The sequence below is a fragment of the Aythya fuligula genome, chromosome 2 (assembly GCF_009819795.1).
Source record: "Aythya fuligula isolate bAytFul2 chromosome 2, bAytFul2.pri, whole genome shotgun sequence".
Classification (NCBI taxonomy): domain Eukaryota; kingdom Metazoa; phylum Chordata; class Aves; order Anseriformes; family Anatidae; genus Aythya; species Aythya fuligula.
In genome coordinates, this window is record NC_045560.1 from 91,207,831 (window position 1) to 91,222,514 (window position 14,684).

Here is a 14,684-nt window from a genome sequence, read left to right on the forward strand (position 1 = left end):
GAAAAACATGCACCTTCCCACAGATGGGTCCTCTGTGGTTAAGAACATTTAACAAAACAATGGCTTTCACCGTTTTTTTCCTTTCTTTTTCAAACATTTACTTCCGCTTTCCATTTCACCATGAAGTGTGAACATTAATGTCACACCTAAGGCACCAACAATTCCAGTGTAATACTGTTGGGGGCAAGAAGGGAGAAAAAAGAAAGAAACCTGTGTGGAAAAATGAAGTTCAAAGCTCCCTAAATACTACTGAGTTAAAAGCCTCTATTTTTTTTTTTCTTTTTTTTTTATGGCAACCCCTGGCCATTGTGATTTCAAGATCACAAAGTGTTTAAAATATGTATTACCAAACCATTTACATCTACAAAATGAGGAAACAAGCAAACTCATTTTAGTCTTTTTAATTTTCTCTTCCTTAATAGAAGGCAAAGGATATGCCAGGTTCTTTCAAATCAGCATTGAAGGATCTTACACATAAACTACTAGGTATGATAGATATTCAGTTGACATTCCCCATATATCAGCTACTTTTTTTTTTTCTTTTTTTTTTTAATAGATGTCAATACTGAGAAACAGATTTTACACTGGGGATGGACAGTGCTGTGTCAAGACAAAAATTAGTTTCTTGACACGATCAATCTTGATAAGATCAAGCATGCTAGATTATGATCCCATAATGTAATCAATCTATTGCTCCAGCTAAATACATAGATTTGAAGGTTACTAATAAAATTGTAGCTATTTTGGAATATCCTAACACGGTCCTGAAACAATATCATAATTCAATAGGACTACTTAATTTTTACTATAGCTTCTTGCCCTCAAATGACACAGCAGCGTAGAGATTGTGTTGATGTCACAGAAAGACAAATGGGTAATAATTCGTTCTTCACTACCAGAGAAGTTTTCCTCATTCCAAATTTGGAAGCTGCAAGGGTACCCTTATGAAGAAAGACTGCAACAGTGATAATCTTCAGGTACATAGCAGGTTTAAAAAAAAAAGAAGAAAAGTGCAATTGAAAAGAATTCCCTGCACAACTCCATCAGCCTGCCTTTAGAAATAACGAGTCATAATATAGATCTATCACAGAATATTTTTTCCCAAACGCAAGATTCCCCATTTCACAAATCAACCTATCAGGATAGTTTCATGTCTGGTAGCCTGTTGGTATGACACAAACAGTTTCAGGAGAAAAAAAAAATAAATTAAAGCAGCTTTTCAGCAGACCTTAGAAATAATAAATCCATATAATTTTTTTTCTATCTATCTTAAAGGGATGCCATAAACCTTCATATTCATAGCTCTTCCCTAATGTATACCTCAATGTTTAAAGACTTCTGAAGATATGTAACATAACAAAAAAAAAAAAATGGATTTTCTATCTTGCTTAAAATGAGATGTGTAGCAAGTCAGTAACAGCAGTGCTTCAGTGAAGAAAATGCAAATCAATGAAGAGCAAAACACCTCCAGGGAAGCTCAAGTCAAGACTAGGGAAAGCTAATTTTAACTGAAAAAGAGTTACCAAACAAGCACACTTACTAAATAGTATGTTTTACTTTAGTATTATTCTTGTAATCATTTGAAAAACAAAATAATAGTAGTAATGCATATACATGTATGTATGCAGGCATAGGATAAATGTAGTGAACATAGCTAGCAAAGATATAGTCAGAAGATAGACTAAATTACCTGTTCTGAACTGGTGAGGCAGCACAGCAATGATAAAAGTGTGGTATAACAACAAAGTAACCTATTAGGCTTGGGAAGTGTCAGTGTAGACTCCATGCATGCATCAGTGTTAACTTTGCAGTGGCAGCAGCAGTCAGATGAGACGGACAGCAGCACAGCAAGCAAGAGGAGAAAAAATTGACAGGGAAGTTTTCTTCACAAAGGCTGGGAAGCCCTGGACTAAACAAAAGTCTTCTTGAAGTCCTCTTCAGCACTGTCTTTAATGACAGGTTTTGTATGCAGCTGTGATTTGAGATGGCGTGGCTTGGAAAAGCAAACCTATTCATTCCCTGTGAATAAAGCTCTCTTTAATATATGTTCCTTTGGGATTAGAGCAATTTTTTTTTTTTTTTGTCTATAATATGTATGTAATAGCTCCAATCTTTTCTGCAGACTCTAATCTGAGAGAGAAAAATTGCTTCTTTTGTCTATGGCTCAGCCTCAAATTGTACTCGAATATGATAGTACCTTAGATAATTTGGGTAGCAGGAGCAGTCTAGCTACACCAGTACAAAACAAAAGACAAGCTTGCCCTGTTTTTTTGTAGTTTGCCTATGTTCAAAGTTCACTCTAATTTTTAATTGTCTTTTTTTTCCAGCCACAACCTGTAGGATATTCCTCAAATTGTATTTAGAAAGTAGAACATTCACTCAAAGTACATTCTTAAAACGATCACCGTGTTCTTCAGGGAAACAATACAATAAATGAAAAAATATCCTTGGCCCTCATGTCCAGCATGGTTATTTTAATTACTTAACAGGAAACAGTTCTAGGTGTTGACATGTTGATACAGTACAATATATTTAATAAGTGGAAGAAGAAATTGAAGATGATATTAATAATTGATATGTTTCAAGTCTTCTAAACTAAGAACTGTTCCCCATAATTCGTTTTCTAATTTGCACTGGTTTTTAGAAACAAAATAGAACATGACTGATTAAGACCCTTAAATCACCCTTAAATGATTAAATACAGCAAGGAAAAATCGATTAAAAATAATTATACTTGGTATTGTCAGGAGGAAAAAAAGGTTTATAGGGAAATTAGAGCATGTTTATACACTCTGACAGCAACATTATCTTCTGAAACTCCAATGTCCACCAAGATTCCAAGCATGCCTTGGAAGGATTAAGTACACAGTAAGTCTTGATACACAAGTTTTATCTATAAATGTGTCCCCAAAAGCAAACAGAACAGTTTGAAGGTAATTGTGTCTTGAGGAAAATGACTTAAAACATTACCCAGGGTCTGAAGTAAAAACAAGCAATAACTTTCTGCCATTCCCCCTATCCCTAAAATGCTCACGGCAGTCTGAAAAATAAATAGCTATATGCTGTGCTAATTGCATCTTGAACAGTCTTGAGCTTCAGATAGTGAATGAAACTAATGCAAACATATTTCATAATAAAAAAGGCAGCTATATGATTAAGATTCAAGGTTCCAGATCTAACAATTTAGCGATTAAAAATCACCATCTTACAGTTGCTTGCTAGTAACTCTCCACATTGTTGTGGATTATTTCTTCACATCAAAAATATGCATCATTTATAATCAGTATTAATTAACACCTTTTTTTGATAACATGAGACTGCAGGTTGGGAGAAAAATGAGCACTCTAAAGACAATGTCAGGACAATAAGAAGATACTCTTGGCCCTCCTCTACAAGAAAAGCAATGACAGATTTTCAGTTTCAGTATTTATCTAAAGCATGTTTCAATCACGTCAATTCAAATCTACTAAAGACAAGCACAGCAAAAATAGGTAAGATAGCTTTAAAAGATTTATCAGTACACTGTACGGTGTTTGCTAGTTAAAAACTAAATATTCCTGAACTGTTCCAGAAGTCCAGGACAAATGTTTGTCTATACTTAATACTAAAGAAATGCAAGTTCATAGAACGGCTTGGGTTGGAAGAGATCTGAAGGATCATCTGTTTCCAAACCCCATGCCATGGGCAGGGACACCTCCCACTAGATCAGGTTGCTCCAAGCCCCATCCAACCTGGCTTTGAGCACTTCCATGGATGGGGCATCCACAGCTTCTCTGGGCAGCCTGTGCCTCACCACTCTCACAGTAAAGAATTTCTTCCTTATATCTAATCTAAACCTGCCCTTTTTTAGTTAAGCTTTTTTCTTATAAAGCAGATTTAGCTGGTAGATAGCTCTTTCAATAAAGCACTCAGAGAAAGAAAGGTTTGTCCACACATATAGACTAAATTTTACTTTTTATCTTTCAACAAACGGAGTGAGGCAAGTAATGGCTAAAGTAAGAACATATAAGAATAAAAAATCGGAATGTGGATTAATATAAACTGTTGAAATTTCAGTTTAGAGAATAAACATTTTTTTATTTGTCTGGTTACTGTATATTTGACCTCAATTTTTGAGGTATTAATGATCATTTTATTTCACAGAAGCCTAACAGTTCATCAGATTTATGCAAGCATTTTTGCAGTTCTGCATAGGGTCAAATACTATAAATATTCCAAAGAAACAAATAATACGTTGGGAATAACTTATTAATTCATACAAACCTAGTTTTCTATAACATAGTTTTCTCCAGAGTGAGTGATACAGCAGAATCTTTCACTGCTCGGAAAAGAAATCAACGTGCTATTTTCAACTTTAGAATGCCTTATTTTCACTGGGAGAAATACCTTCAAAAACAGGCTTTCTCCCTCCACTCTCAGCAGACATAGGAAAGGTGAAACAGGAAGGAGAAAAAATGCAGAGGAAGAAAACTAAAAAGAAAATTGAAGAAAAAACAATAAAAGCAACAAGAAAGTTGAAGGCAGGACACAATCTACCAGTCACAGTCACATAGAGTGGCTTTTTATTTTTTTGTCTACAACTTCTATACTCATCATCTCCTCATACGATGTTCCTCTCATTGACTTTATTTTAAAACTACTTCTGCAAATGTATAATCTGCCTGTGCACGTCATAACACAGGAAAGATGTGGTTTAATATCTATGACTGTTTATAACATCTAGAGGCATCATCACATATATTATTATGGCTATTACTGATACTACTAGTACTACGGTTCCTCTGACTTCCAATAAGAATAAGAGAAAAATATTTTCAAAGACCACAGTGACAAGCTCCAAATATGCATACAACACGTTAAATTTTCAGTTCTTTCATAGAAACCTCTCTGCTATGATGTAGTAACAATAACGTTGTCTTCAAATACGATGAAAACACTTCATGTCCAGGATTTGCAGCCACAGCTAGTGGTTGCACACCATCAAAGAGATAGGTTATTCTTCTCAACTTGCACTAATACATTGCTGCTCAAAATACATCATGCTTTTGAGTTATAAGGGGCCACCAGAAACTGTTTTCCTTTTATAACATTATAAATGAAGCTGCATTTTAATGCACAGTATTCTCCCATCTGAAAGTTGCAAAGTAGCTCTGTTTTCTTTCTGAAATTGACCGATCAATGCCTTGATACATTTATTATTATTTTTAAGTTAACATTGCATTAATATGAAGTTACTCATGAATAAAGTAATAGGAAAGACATACATTGAATATAATATATAAGCAAATATATAATCACTGTACAAAGATAGGAGCTTCAAGTCCTGAACGTAAACCTAGCAGTGGTTAGACTGCCACAAGGGAGAACAACTGGCACAGAGCAAAGTAGCTGAAGGTGAAAAGAAGAGACTGCCTTCAGAGAGGCAATCTACAGTTCCTCTGAGAAAGAGAAAGATGGATGACTGCTCGTATTATGTTCGCATGTTTAATCAAATGCAGTAAGTCTTTCAACTCAGCTGGGACTGATAATGGGGAACATAAATCAACTCTTAAGAGTTCAATAAAGGTTCCCCAAAAGAAAGAAAGTTTGCAACAGGTCAGAAAGGGCTGCAGAAGCTACTTGGAAATGGGATATTACAGGTACGAACAGGCATGTCTTCTTTAATTTTACTGAGAACTCAGCTACTGAGAACTTTAATATTATAACTTATGACTGTTTTGTGCCAAAGCTGTTTTGGTTTTAAATCAAAATAGGCAATGAACTGTTTGCTGAAGGTCTTACCTCCTCTGTGGACTACGGTTCTGAGAGAACTCTGAATCGCTGTCTTTTGATGTTGGAGAGCCCTTATACGTATAAAAAACATCCTCTGTCTCAGTAATATAGGTAATCTCATTTGTAAGGTTATCTACAGACGAGTGTCGTGGTTTACGAATTTCATGACGTAGTCTAGGACTCCGCCTTAAAAAAAGGAACATGAATACAGGTAGGTAGGTTGTAATTGAATAGCATGTAGAATTCTTTCAAGGTGATTTCAATCCTACTGCAATCTATGTCCTAAAGTCTTTATATGTTAGGTGCACAGGTCTCATCTTAAATAGTGGATATATCAGTTTTTAAAAAAATTGTTATGGTATGCTAGGTTCAGTACACGTGTGTCCCCCAAATGCTGCCTGGACTTGTTGAAGTTATAATCGTAGAATCATAGAATGGCTTGGGTTGGAAGAGACCTGAAAGATCACCTAGTTCCAACCCCCCTGCCATGGAAAGGGACACATTCCACTAAACCAGGCTGCCCAAAGCTTCATCCAGCCTGGCCTTGAACCCTCCTAGGGGTGAGACATCACCAACTTCCCTAGGCAACTTGTTCCAGTGCCTCACCACCCTCATAATAAAGAATTTCTTCCTAATACCTTATCTCAGCCTCACAGAGGAAGTGCTCTGGCCCCATAGCTGTCTTGGTAGCTGTTGGCTTTTGCTGAGCTCACTCCTGTTTGTATTGGTGGGCCCAAAACTGTTTGCAGCATTTTAGATGAAGGTCTAATGAATGCTGAACAAAATGGGGATAACTCACTTCCTTGATCTACCATCTGTGCTTCTGTTAATATATCCAGGTTGTTACTCCACTTGTTACTAGTCTTCAGGTAGGGTAGAAATTATTGCAGTCATCCAACCCCCCACCCCCACCCCACCCGTATTTTTTCTTAATCTGTTTGTCCACCTATCCAGAACAAAGTATCATAACGTGGATAGAACATTTTTACAGACACTATCAAAAACTTTGCTGATGTGGAGGTAAATGATACCCACTCTTCTGCTGTCATCATATCTATTCTCAAAATACCAGCATATTTAAATGTGTACGTAGGCACTACATAACTAGTCTGCTAGAATACATACAATTAGAAAAGGTAGGAGGCTGGAAGGGAGGGTAAAGGCTGAAACGTGATTTACCAATTAGGGGTAATAGGAGGGGATCGAGAAGGAAGGCTTTTGGTCTCTAAATGCTCAACAGATAAAGATCTCCTCATAGATGGGTTCCAAACCATCCCACCTATGACTTTTCTGCAGTACTGGCTGTTTACAGACCTGAAAAGAACACAAAAATAAAAACTTGTTAATTATTTTGCATAGGAAAATTCAATGAAATAAAATACGTTTTGAAAGTCAATTTCATAATTCATGTTTTAAAGAGTCCCGTGTTCTTATCCCTCAGTCACAGAGCCATTAGCTGTCCCTTACTCGTGGCAATAAAACTGTTCATCCCTGCTACAATGCTAATTAAAAACCTGGGTAAAAATAACCGTCTCTGAGAGTTATTTTTAACCTAATTGTGTTCAAGAAGATGGAGGGGAAAACAGGAAATTTGGTATGTTATATTGGCACCAAACCAATAGTGTCTGACAAAACTATTCAAGTATAGGCAAAAGATTATAGACATTTCACTAGTGGCTTAACAGTGCAGAACCACTTTAACAATATATATATATACTGTTTCCAGAATGATGCCACGTTGGTTGACATATCCATTGCAGGAATACACCATTAGAGAAAGCTTTGAGAAAGTCACCTCCTCAATACCATCAGCATCGGAAGAACAAGTTCATAACAACCCATAAAGGAGCTAATCCTCAAAATACAGATGTTTAAACACTTAGTATGATCTACTACAAGGTAAAAATATGGAAATTCCACTCCAGTGGAAAACAGAATTTTATGAACATTCTTGTGGCTGGGACAACCCTTGTGGCTTTACTGCCCTAATATACAGGCAATGCTAGTCCCCTCCCGTGCTACAAATTTATGCAGTATTAAAAGAGACATGAGAATATGAAAATCCAGCCACAAAGTCTGGGAAGCTACTTGAAGCATGATGACATCAGTTAGAATCTGAATCTATGCCCAAGTATGAAAAAGATAATCAGACAAATTAAATAAAAGGAACAACAGTGAAGTGAACACACTGCAAAAATAACGGAGAGAAAATTAAAACACTTCTCCAAAAAACATCAAAACAAGCAGCTTTTCAGAAAGTCTACACAGAGTACAGATAACCAAAGAACTAAAGAACTGTCCAAAACCATTATCCTCAGAGAGGATAATGATGTAAGACTTCCAGCCCAGATGGTGCATATGGGAAGAGTCAATCCTAACTTCATGCAATATGACAGGCTCTGAAGTACGACTTTTCAGGAACTAGATCTGTGATACCATTATGAAACTACCAGCTCAATGACTAGCAGAAGTCAACAAAGCAAATAAACAATAAGAAGTGTCATGACAGTGGTATCTTCAATGTTTGGATGGGAAAAATATATTCATCTCCATGTCACTAATTGGCATCCTGGTACTCAATTAGGGCAATTTCTGAAGAGCATGGTACTAACATATTAAACTGTGTATATAACAATAAGGAGTAAACAGTTCAAAACAAATCTGTTCTGCAAACTGTCTTATTGGATCATTAGCCACATAACATATTTACTTTCAAGTGTTTTTATGCCTTAAACTGAAAAGGCAAGTTGAAAAAATACCAGTAAAACATACTTATATTCAATAACTTCTTATGAATATTCCACTGTAATGAAAACATGTTGGGGAAAGAAAGGGAGAAAAAGATACATATTTTATCCAACAGTTTACAAAGACCAATGCAGCAGTAAGCAGAACTGAGCTCTGCAACTCCAACTTCAGCTACCTCTGACACAAGTCCTCCCTTCCCCATTTACGATGTAAAACATGCTTTCACACAATACTTACTTTGCTGGATTTCTAGAACCCAGAGTCCAATAATGTGACAGTATCTTTTTTTCATGAGGTAGCGACTTCTTTGCCTGAAAAAATGTGTGATGCTCTACGCAAGACTTCCACAGATTTTTGCATGCTCTGTAATTTAACATGTTGAAGGCAACAATATGCTCTCTGGACTCATTCTGTAATGTAAGAAAATTTATGTTTCAATACACAGAAGCAGATCAAACAGAGCAAACAAGGTCATAAACCTATCATATAAATAACAATGAAATTACTTTTAGCCTAAATAAGCGAACTACATTTAGGAAAACAAAAATTCATCATACAGTAGGCTTTGAGCTGGAGGTGGATGAAACAGCCCTGTGAATATACAAAATTCAAAATTCCACAGTGAATGTTTTAAAAGTGTAAGCAACATTAATATTATTAACAATCAGTTCCTGATCATTATAATGTTAATTTAATGAAATATTTAAGTCTAGAGTGCCAGAGGTTTTGCATATGTAAGTGTAATACTAAACAGCTAAGCAGATTTTCAGATTTCCAGTCAGATCTTGACCTCCTATGACAAACAAATCTCTTAGCCATTTTATTAAGGGTGCAATGTAGAAATGAAAAAAAAAAAAATCTATCTTTGAATTCAAACTCTTCACATAAGACTTCATATAAATGTTGTTTCAAGAGCTAGAATGCAAAAAGCATCTGCCTTATATTCTTTTAGAAGATACTAAAGATGTTAACTTCTGGGGAAATAAAAGCAATTGAAGGACTAGAGCTGCTGCTACTGCTTTTCAAATCCAATCCTGTCTTCTGGATGATAACACAAGGTCAAAATAAGGAGATCAAAAGGAAGCAGAATGGAAAGCTTGTGTCTCCCCGTACAAACTTACAAGTTCAGTGCTCAGTGATACACGGGTGTAACATAATTGTACCACCCACATTTATGCGCTGGACAATTACAGCACTTGTTGAACTATTGCAGGTCTCAGTGCTCCAGAGAGTTTTGCACAAGCTACAGCTTTGGCTAGCTAATGCAGTTATTAACACAAACAAAGCAGAACAAAGTGTAAAGCACAGAGGAGAAAGGTATGTGTAATAAGCAAGGTAAGGGGATACCTGAGTTCACTGCTATCCGATCTCAGCACTTCAGTGAAAAAAAATACAGCAAGCTTGCAGCTTCGTTTATCCTTTGCAGCTATTTTTTGGAATTATGACTTAATTTTGATATCAAAACATATAATTAGGCAGGTGGCCATGTTGGTAAAGCTCTCTTTCTAGTTCATACTTTGGAGGACATCAGGATTTGGGTTGTAAAGCCTCTTTATTAAATGACTTGGAAACCTAATAAAACTCTTTTCCACAGACTTCAGCAATAAATCAGTGTCCCACCTGGACAACATCCTAATTTCTAGTTGCATGGTCCTTTTGTTTGTTCACAATCAAACAACAAAATGGAACTACAGACCATTTTGGCTGGGATAATCAAATGGTATTCCTTGTATTCTTTTTCTTTCTCCGTAACATTTGTTAAATATCAGGTATCAGAGATCAACACCACATTGTGCAAAACACTTGAGCTACTGCAATGACTTCACTTACAGATTCTCTATTTTGTAAACAAAGCAAAACTCAGCAAACAATGAGAATCACAAGAGAAAGCTAAAAAGGGTTTGCCCTTTAATATCACTTAGGCATTACAAAGTGTTTAACTGATTGTAATCTATCAGGCGTATTCTTCCTATATCTATTAAAACAAGAAACATTTTTATTTTATTTTTTAAGTAGGGTTCTCTCTTTGACCCTCAAGCATGCTGGAACCAATTCATCTTTGTCAGCTCACCACAGTTACTTCTAATTAGTTTATATAAGATAATGTGTGCAGACACTGTGAAATTTTAACTCAGAATTTCTTGCAAGATAAAAAGCACACAGCACTTAAAGCTTTAATGACAAAAAGCATTTCTAACCTATTCTGTTGGCTAAATACCTCTTGAAGTGTTTTATATAACAAATTAAAGGAAATACTCGGGGTTGATTTTTTTGGTCTAGAGCATTGGTCTTTCAATAGGCATAAAAATTAGCTTATCTGAACATCTCAGTTACACTGAAAAGCCATTGTATAAAGGTAAGGAATTAAGTATACCTAGTTCTCCATGTTTAAATTTAGGTTTGAAAAGAGTAGCAAATCTTGGTCACAAGTGCATTTATCCCAACTGTTGACACAGAATCTTCCTAAATACTTTTAACTGGGCTGCGAGTTTAAATATAGACACATACTGAGACAAATACTTTTAAGAAGTTTTAGAAAAATATATTGTTTTTAAATTAAAAAACAAACAAACAAACAAAAACTTTTATTAACTATCTGGCTCACTAACAGGCCACCTCACATGCCATTAAATCAATTCACTATTTTATAGGATGAATAAGGTTTTAATGGGTTCCACAGATTTAGTGCCTATCATCCTTCTCAACACAAGTTCCTAAAGAATGTTATTTTAGTCATTCTCAAGAAGTGAGGATTAGAAAAAATTGTGGCCATTAAGGTAAAGAGAACATGGCTAAAATGCGCATCTTGCTATTTAAACATCAGGAAGAACTCTCATCTCATCTCTGAACTCAATGCCTATTACATTCACAGAGAATTTGGGAATGTCTACAGCATAGGAAGTAAAAAATATATGCTAAAATGCAAAAAAGGAGCAGTTATTTTTAAGCGTTACATAAGCACATCTGATATAAAGTTCCATTTTGGAAGCTTTAAAATGTTGTCTGTAAATCAGCATAGCTCCTCTTCCTACCATAAATCTTACACCTTTAAGTCTCAGTATCACGAGCTTTTAAAACATCAGACATTCACTGATTCATCAGTCTTGCTTCCCGGTCCTTATGTAGCTCTTCAGTAGAAACAGAAATATTGCACACTTCTATCAAGGAGCTGATCAATAGACTGAAGCAGTAGGATGGTAAAAGAGGAGGTGAGTAATGAAGAGTGAGAGAGAAGGTAAATTGATTCTTCAAAACAGTGGTGTAAGGAAAAAAAAAAAAAAAAAAGGAGCAAGGAAAATAAGGAGAATAAATCAATGAAACGTGGCGTATCCCAGATGACTGCAAATCCATAGCCTTTAAGAACTGTAGATTTTGGAAAGAAATCTACATACGACATGCTAAATTCTGAGATGTTATAGCACTGTTGCCTTCTTGAATTAAAACCTGACGACTAATATGCAGTATCTGCTCTTCTTTCCCCACGTTCTTCTGTCTCCCTTCCTTAAAGCCTTATTTAACTATTTCCTTATGCACTTCCAAGAAAAAGATGACACTGCCTCAGACATTTGCCTTCAGAAACCACTCAAGTGACCCAGCATTTAGGAGAAAAGCAGCAGTATTCCAGCTGCCCCCTTGCTCCCCCTGCATTACAACAGCAGACTGTTCAAAGCAGAACCATTAAAGGACTGCAGAGATGTGGACTGCTACCCTAAACTTCAAGCAAAGGGGGATAATTGACCAGGATGACTATATCTACAGACTTAATAGCACACCTGGTCTACTTTTTCATATTTACTGAGAAAGAGTGAAAGGTCATGCGGCTGACCTTACTTTTCCTACAGTGCTGTAGAATTTTAAGCAGGACACAGTGTGCATTACTGTAATCTCAATGAGTTATAAAGTAAAGAACTATGATTACCTAAGAGGAGATTAGTTAAAAAAATGAAATAAAAAAAAAATTAAGGTCCTTGACCTGTCATCATTTAACAAAAGTTCAAATGATCAAACTCCAAAAAATGCTGCTCTTTTCAAAGTGACACTGGTCTCCAGAAAGAGAATTTCAGTTTGACAAAGCATTTAAAATGTGTGTTCATTGCTAAAGTCCAGAGACTGTCACTAATTGGCACCTCATTCTTCCAGATTCTAAAATCCTGTAAGTACCCTCATTTTACTATCCATTGTTACTAATCACTCTCAGAACTCTGCTCCTGTTTATTTTCCCAGTGTATATAATGAAAAATACCTGGAATTTAACACTACTAATCAGTGAATTTTTAGATCTCAAATCTAGAAAGTGATACTTGTACATGTAATACAAATACATCACGTAATACAATTCAACTCACAAGTAGTGACTTACTACTCACTCATTTCTTTACATAGTAAAACATATTTGAACACACTGAAAAAAATTTACATACAAATAATGTTTTGAAACCTATGGTTTGAAAAAAACTTGAGACACTTCGCTGGTAGGTAATGATACCCACAAGACGAAATATTATCATTGGTGCACTCCATCTGCATCCACGCATTACTGCAGCAGCAATACCTCTAGATTTCAACTTTCTTTACACAGGAGCCCTGACACAGGAATGTGTACATGTATGCACACTCCTTAAGTTTTCAAAATACCCAATCTAGGGGAAAAAAAAAAAAAAAAAATATTAAAAAAAAAATACTCCCCTTTTTGGGTAAAAACAACCACCGAAAAATCAATCAAAACTAAAAAAGACTTCTCTAGCAATCTGTGTTCGCTGGGTTATGCACTATCCCCGTTCCCAATCTCGTATCTGTCAGCAGCAGAGCTCCCCTTTCCTCCAGGTACCTTCCTCTCCCCCAGAATTCTGAGTTCCAAAACCAGAAGGGACTTCACAAAGTTCTCCCAGACAGGATAAGCAGCTGTTCAGCAGATTCAATGCCATAAGGTGCTCTACAGGGCACAGTGAGCCAGGAAAAGAGCAGCAGTTACTTGCAAGAAAAATGCTAGGTTACTAAATCTAGAGAGGGGATGAACATCTGTGTTTCCCCCAGGTCTGCAGGGGTAAATACCTTCGTTAAAAGGACACGGTCCAACAGACTGAAGGTTGAAGTACTCCATGTTGGAAAGGAAACAAAAATGGGAAGCAGAATAAGCATAAAAAGGACCGTGATAGCAAGGGTAAGTTAATGAAACAGAATTTCAAAAGCAAACTATCATAAAATAGCACCTACAGATCCAGCCCTCCATTGTCTGTATTTTAAGGCCAAAAATTTGAACACAACCATTTAATCAAAACAAAGTGAAATGACTACTTACATGTTTTTGCCGTTGTTGTATAAAAAACTTTTTCCTTTTAAAGGAAATTTTTAATATATTCACCCTGAAAGAGAGAGACAGACCATGAAATACTAAATAATGCCTAGAGGGAAAAAAAGCAATTAAAAATAATACTGTGTGCAGTCTAAAAGATTACAGCTGTTAAATATTCAGTAAATAATATGCAACCATCTCCTGAGTGCTGAGTGGTATATAGATTCAAGAAACTTCAAGAAAAAAAATAGCTAAGAAGGAAAGGTCTTTTTAAAATTAAGATTCTTCCTCATTTCCTCTTTAAATAGCTCACATAGCAATTCTCTCCCACTAAATCTATTCTTGCAGCAAAAACTTGATGACATCCTTTACTAGCTGCACGAATGTTAAACGTGTCAAGTTTGTATAACTTAAGAATCATATGACAACTGTGACTAAACGAACAAAATTTAAGACCTTAATGACATGACAAGGTTGGTCATACAGTATCTGAAATTTCTCCAAGACTTCACAAAACTGACATGGAATGTTAAAAGATAGTTCACTTTTATTAACAACTAAAACACTGTAATTAAAGTCAAACCTGAAGGATAAAAAATGCAAGTGTTAATGTATATTTCACTTATTAATACTGCATAAAAATACTACATAAACTATGTAGCAGAACTGAACATGTCTTTTCTATGTATACACTGTATGATAAAGACTTTTTAAGGTTAGAATTACGTTGCAATTGGTGCTTAAACACTTTCCATTTTAATTATATCCTTAGCAGTTTTGCTAAATTAAGTAAACTTCGAGGTGCCCAGGAATGTTCCTACAAGAAAACAAGATTCATCTAAATTATCTACATAACCAAATGCATGCTCAT

The 14,684-nt window shown here is 35.7% G+C and overlaps 1 protein-coding gene across 3 annotated transcripts in view; it reads right to left on the reverse strand.

Annotated features, from left to right (window-relative positions):
* The window catches only part of PTPN3 (protein tyrosine phosphatase non-receptor type 3), a 121,683-nt gene that overhangs the window by 42,798 nt on the left and 64,201 nt on the right, over positions 1–14,684 (reverse strand). For all 3 annotated transcript variants that reach the window (XM_032182622.1, XM_032182621.1, XM_032182623.1), the window contains 4 exons: positions 13,820–13,883; positions 8,758–8,930; positions 6,952–7,086; positions 5,782–5,958 (listed from right to left, as the gene is read on the reverse strand). In XM_032182622.1, the coding sequence (XP_032038513.1) occupies positions 5,782–5,958; positions 6,952–7,086; positions 8,758–8,930; positions 13,820–13,883 (549 nt within the window). The remainder of the gene's footprint in view (positions 1–5,781; positions 5,959–6,951; positions 7,087–8,757; positions 8,931–13,819; positions 13,884–14,684) is intronic.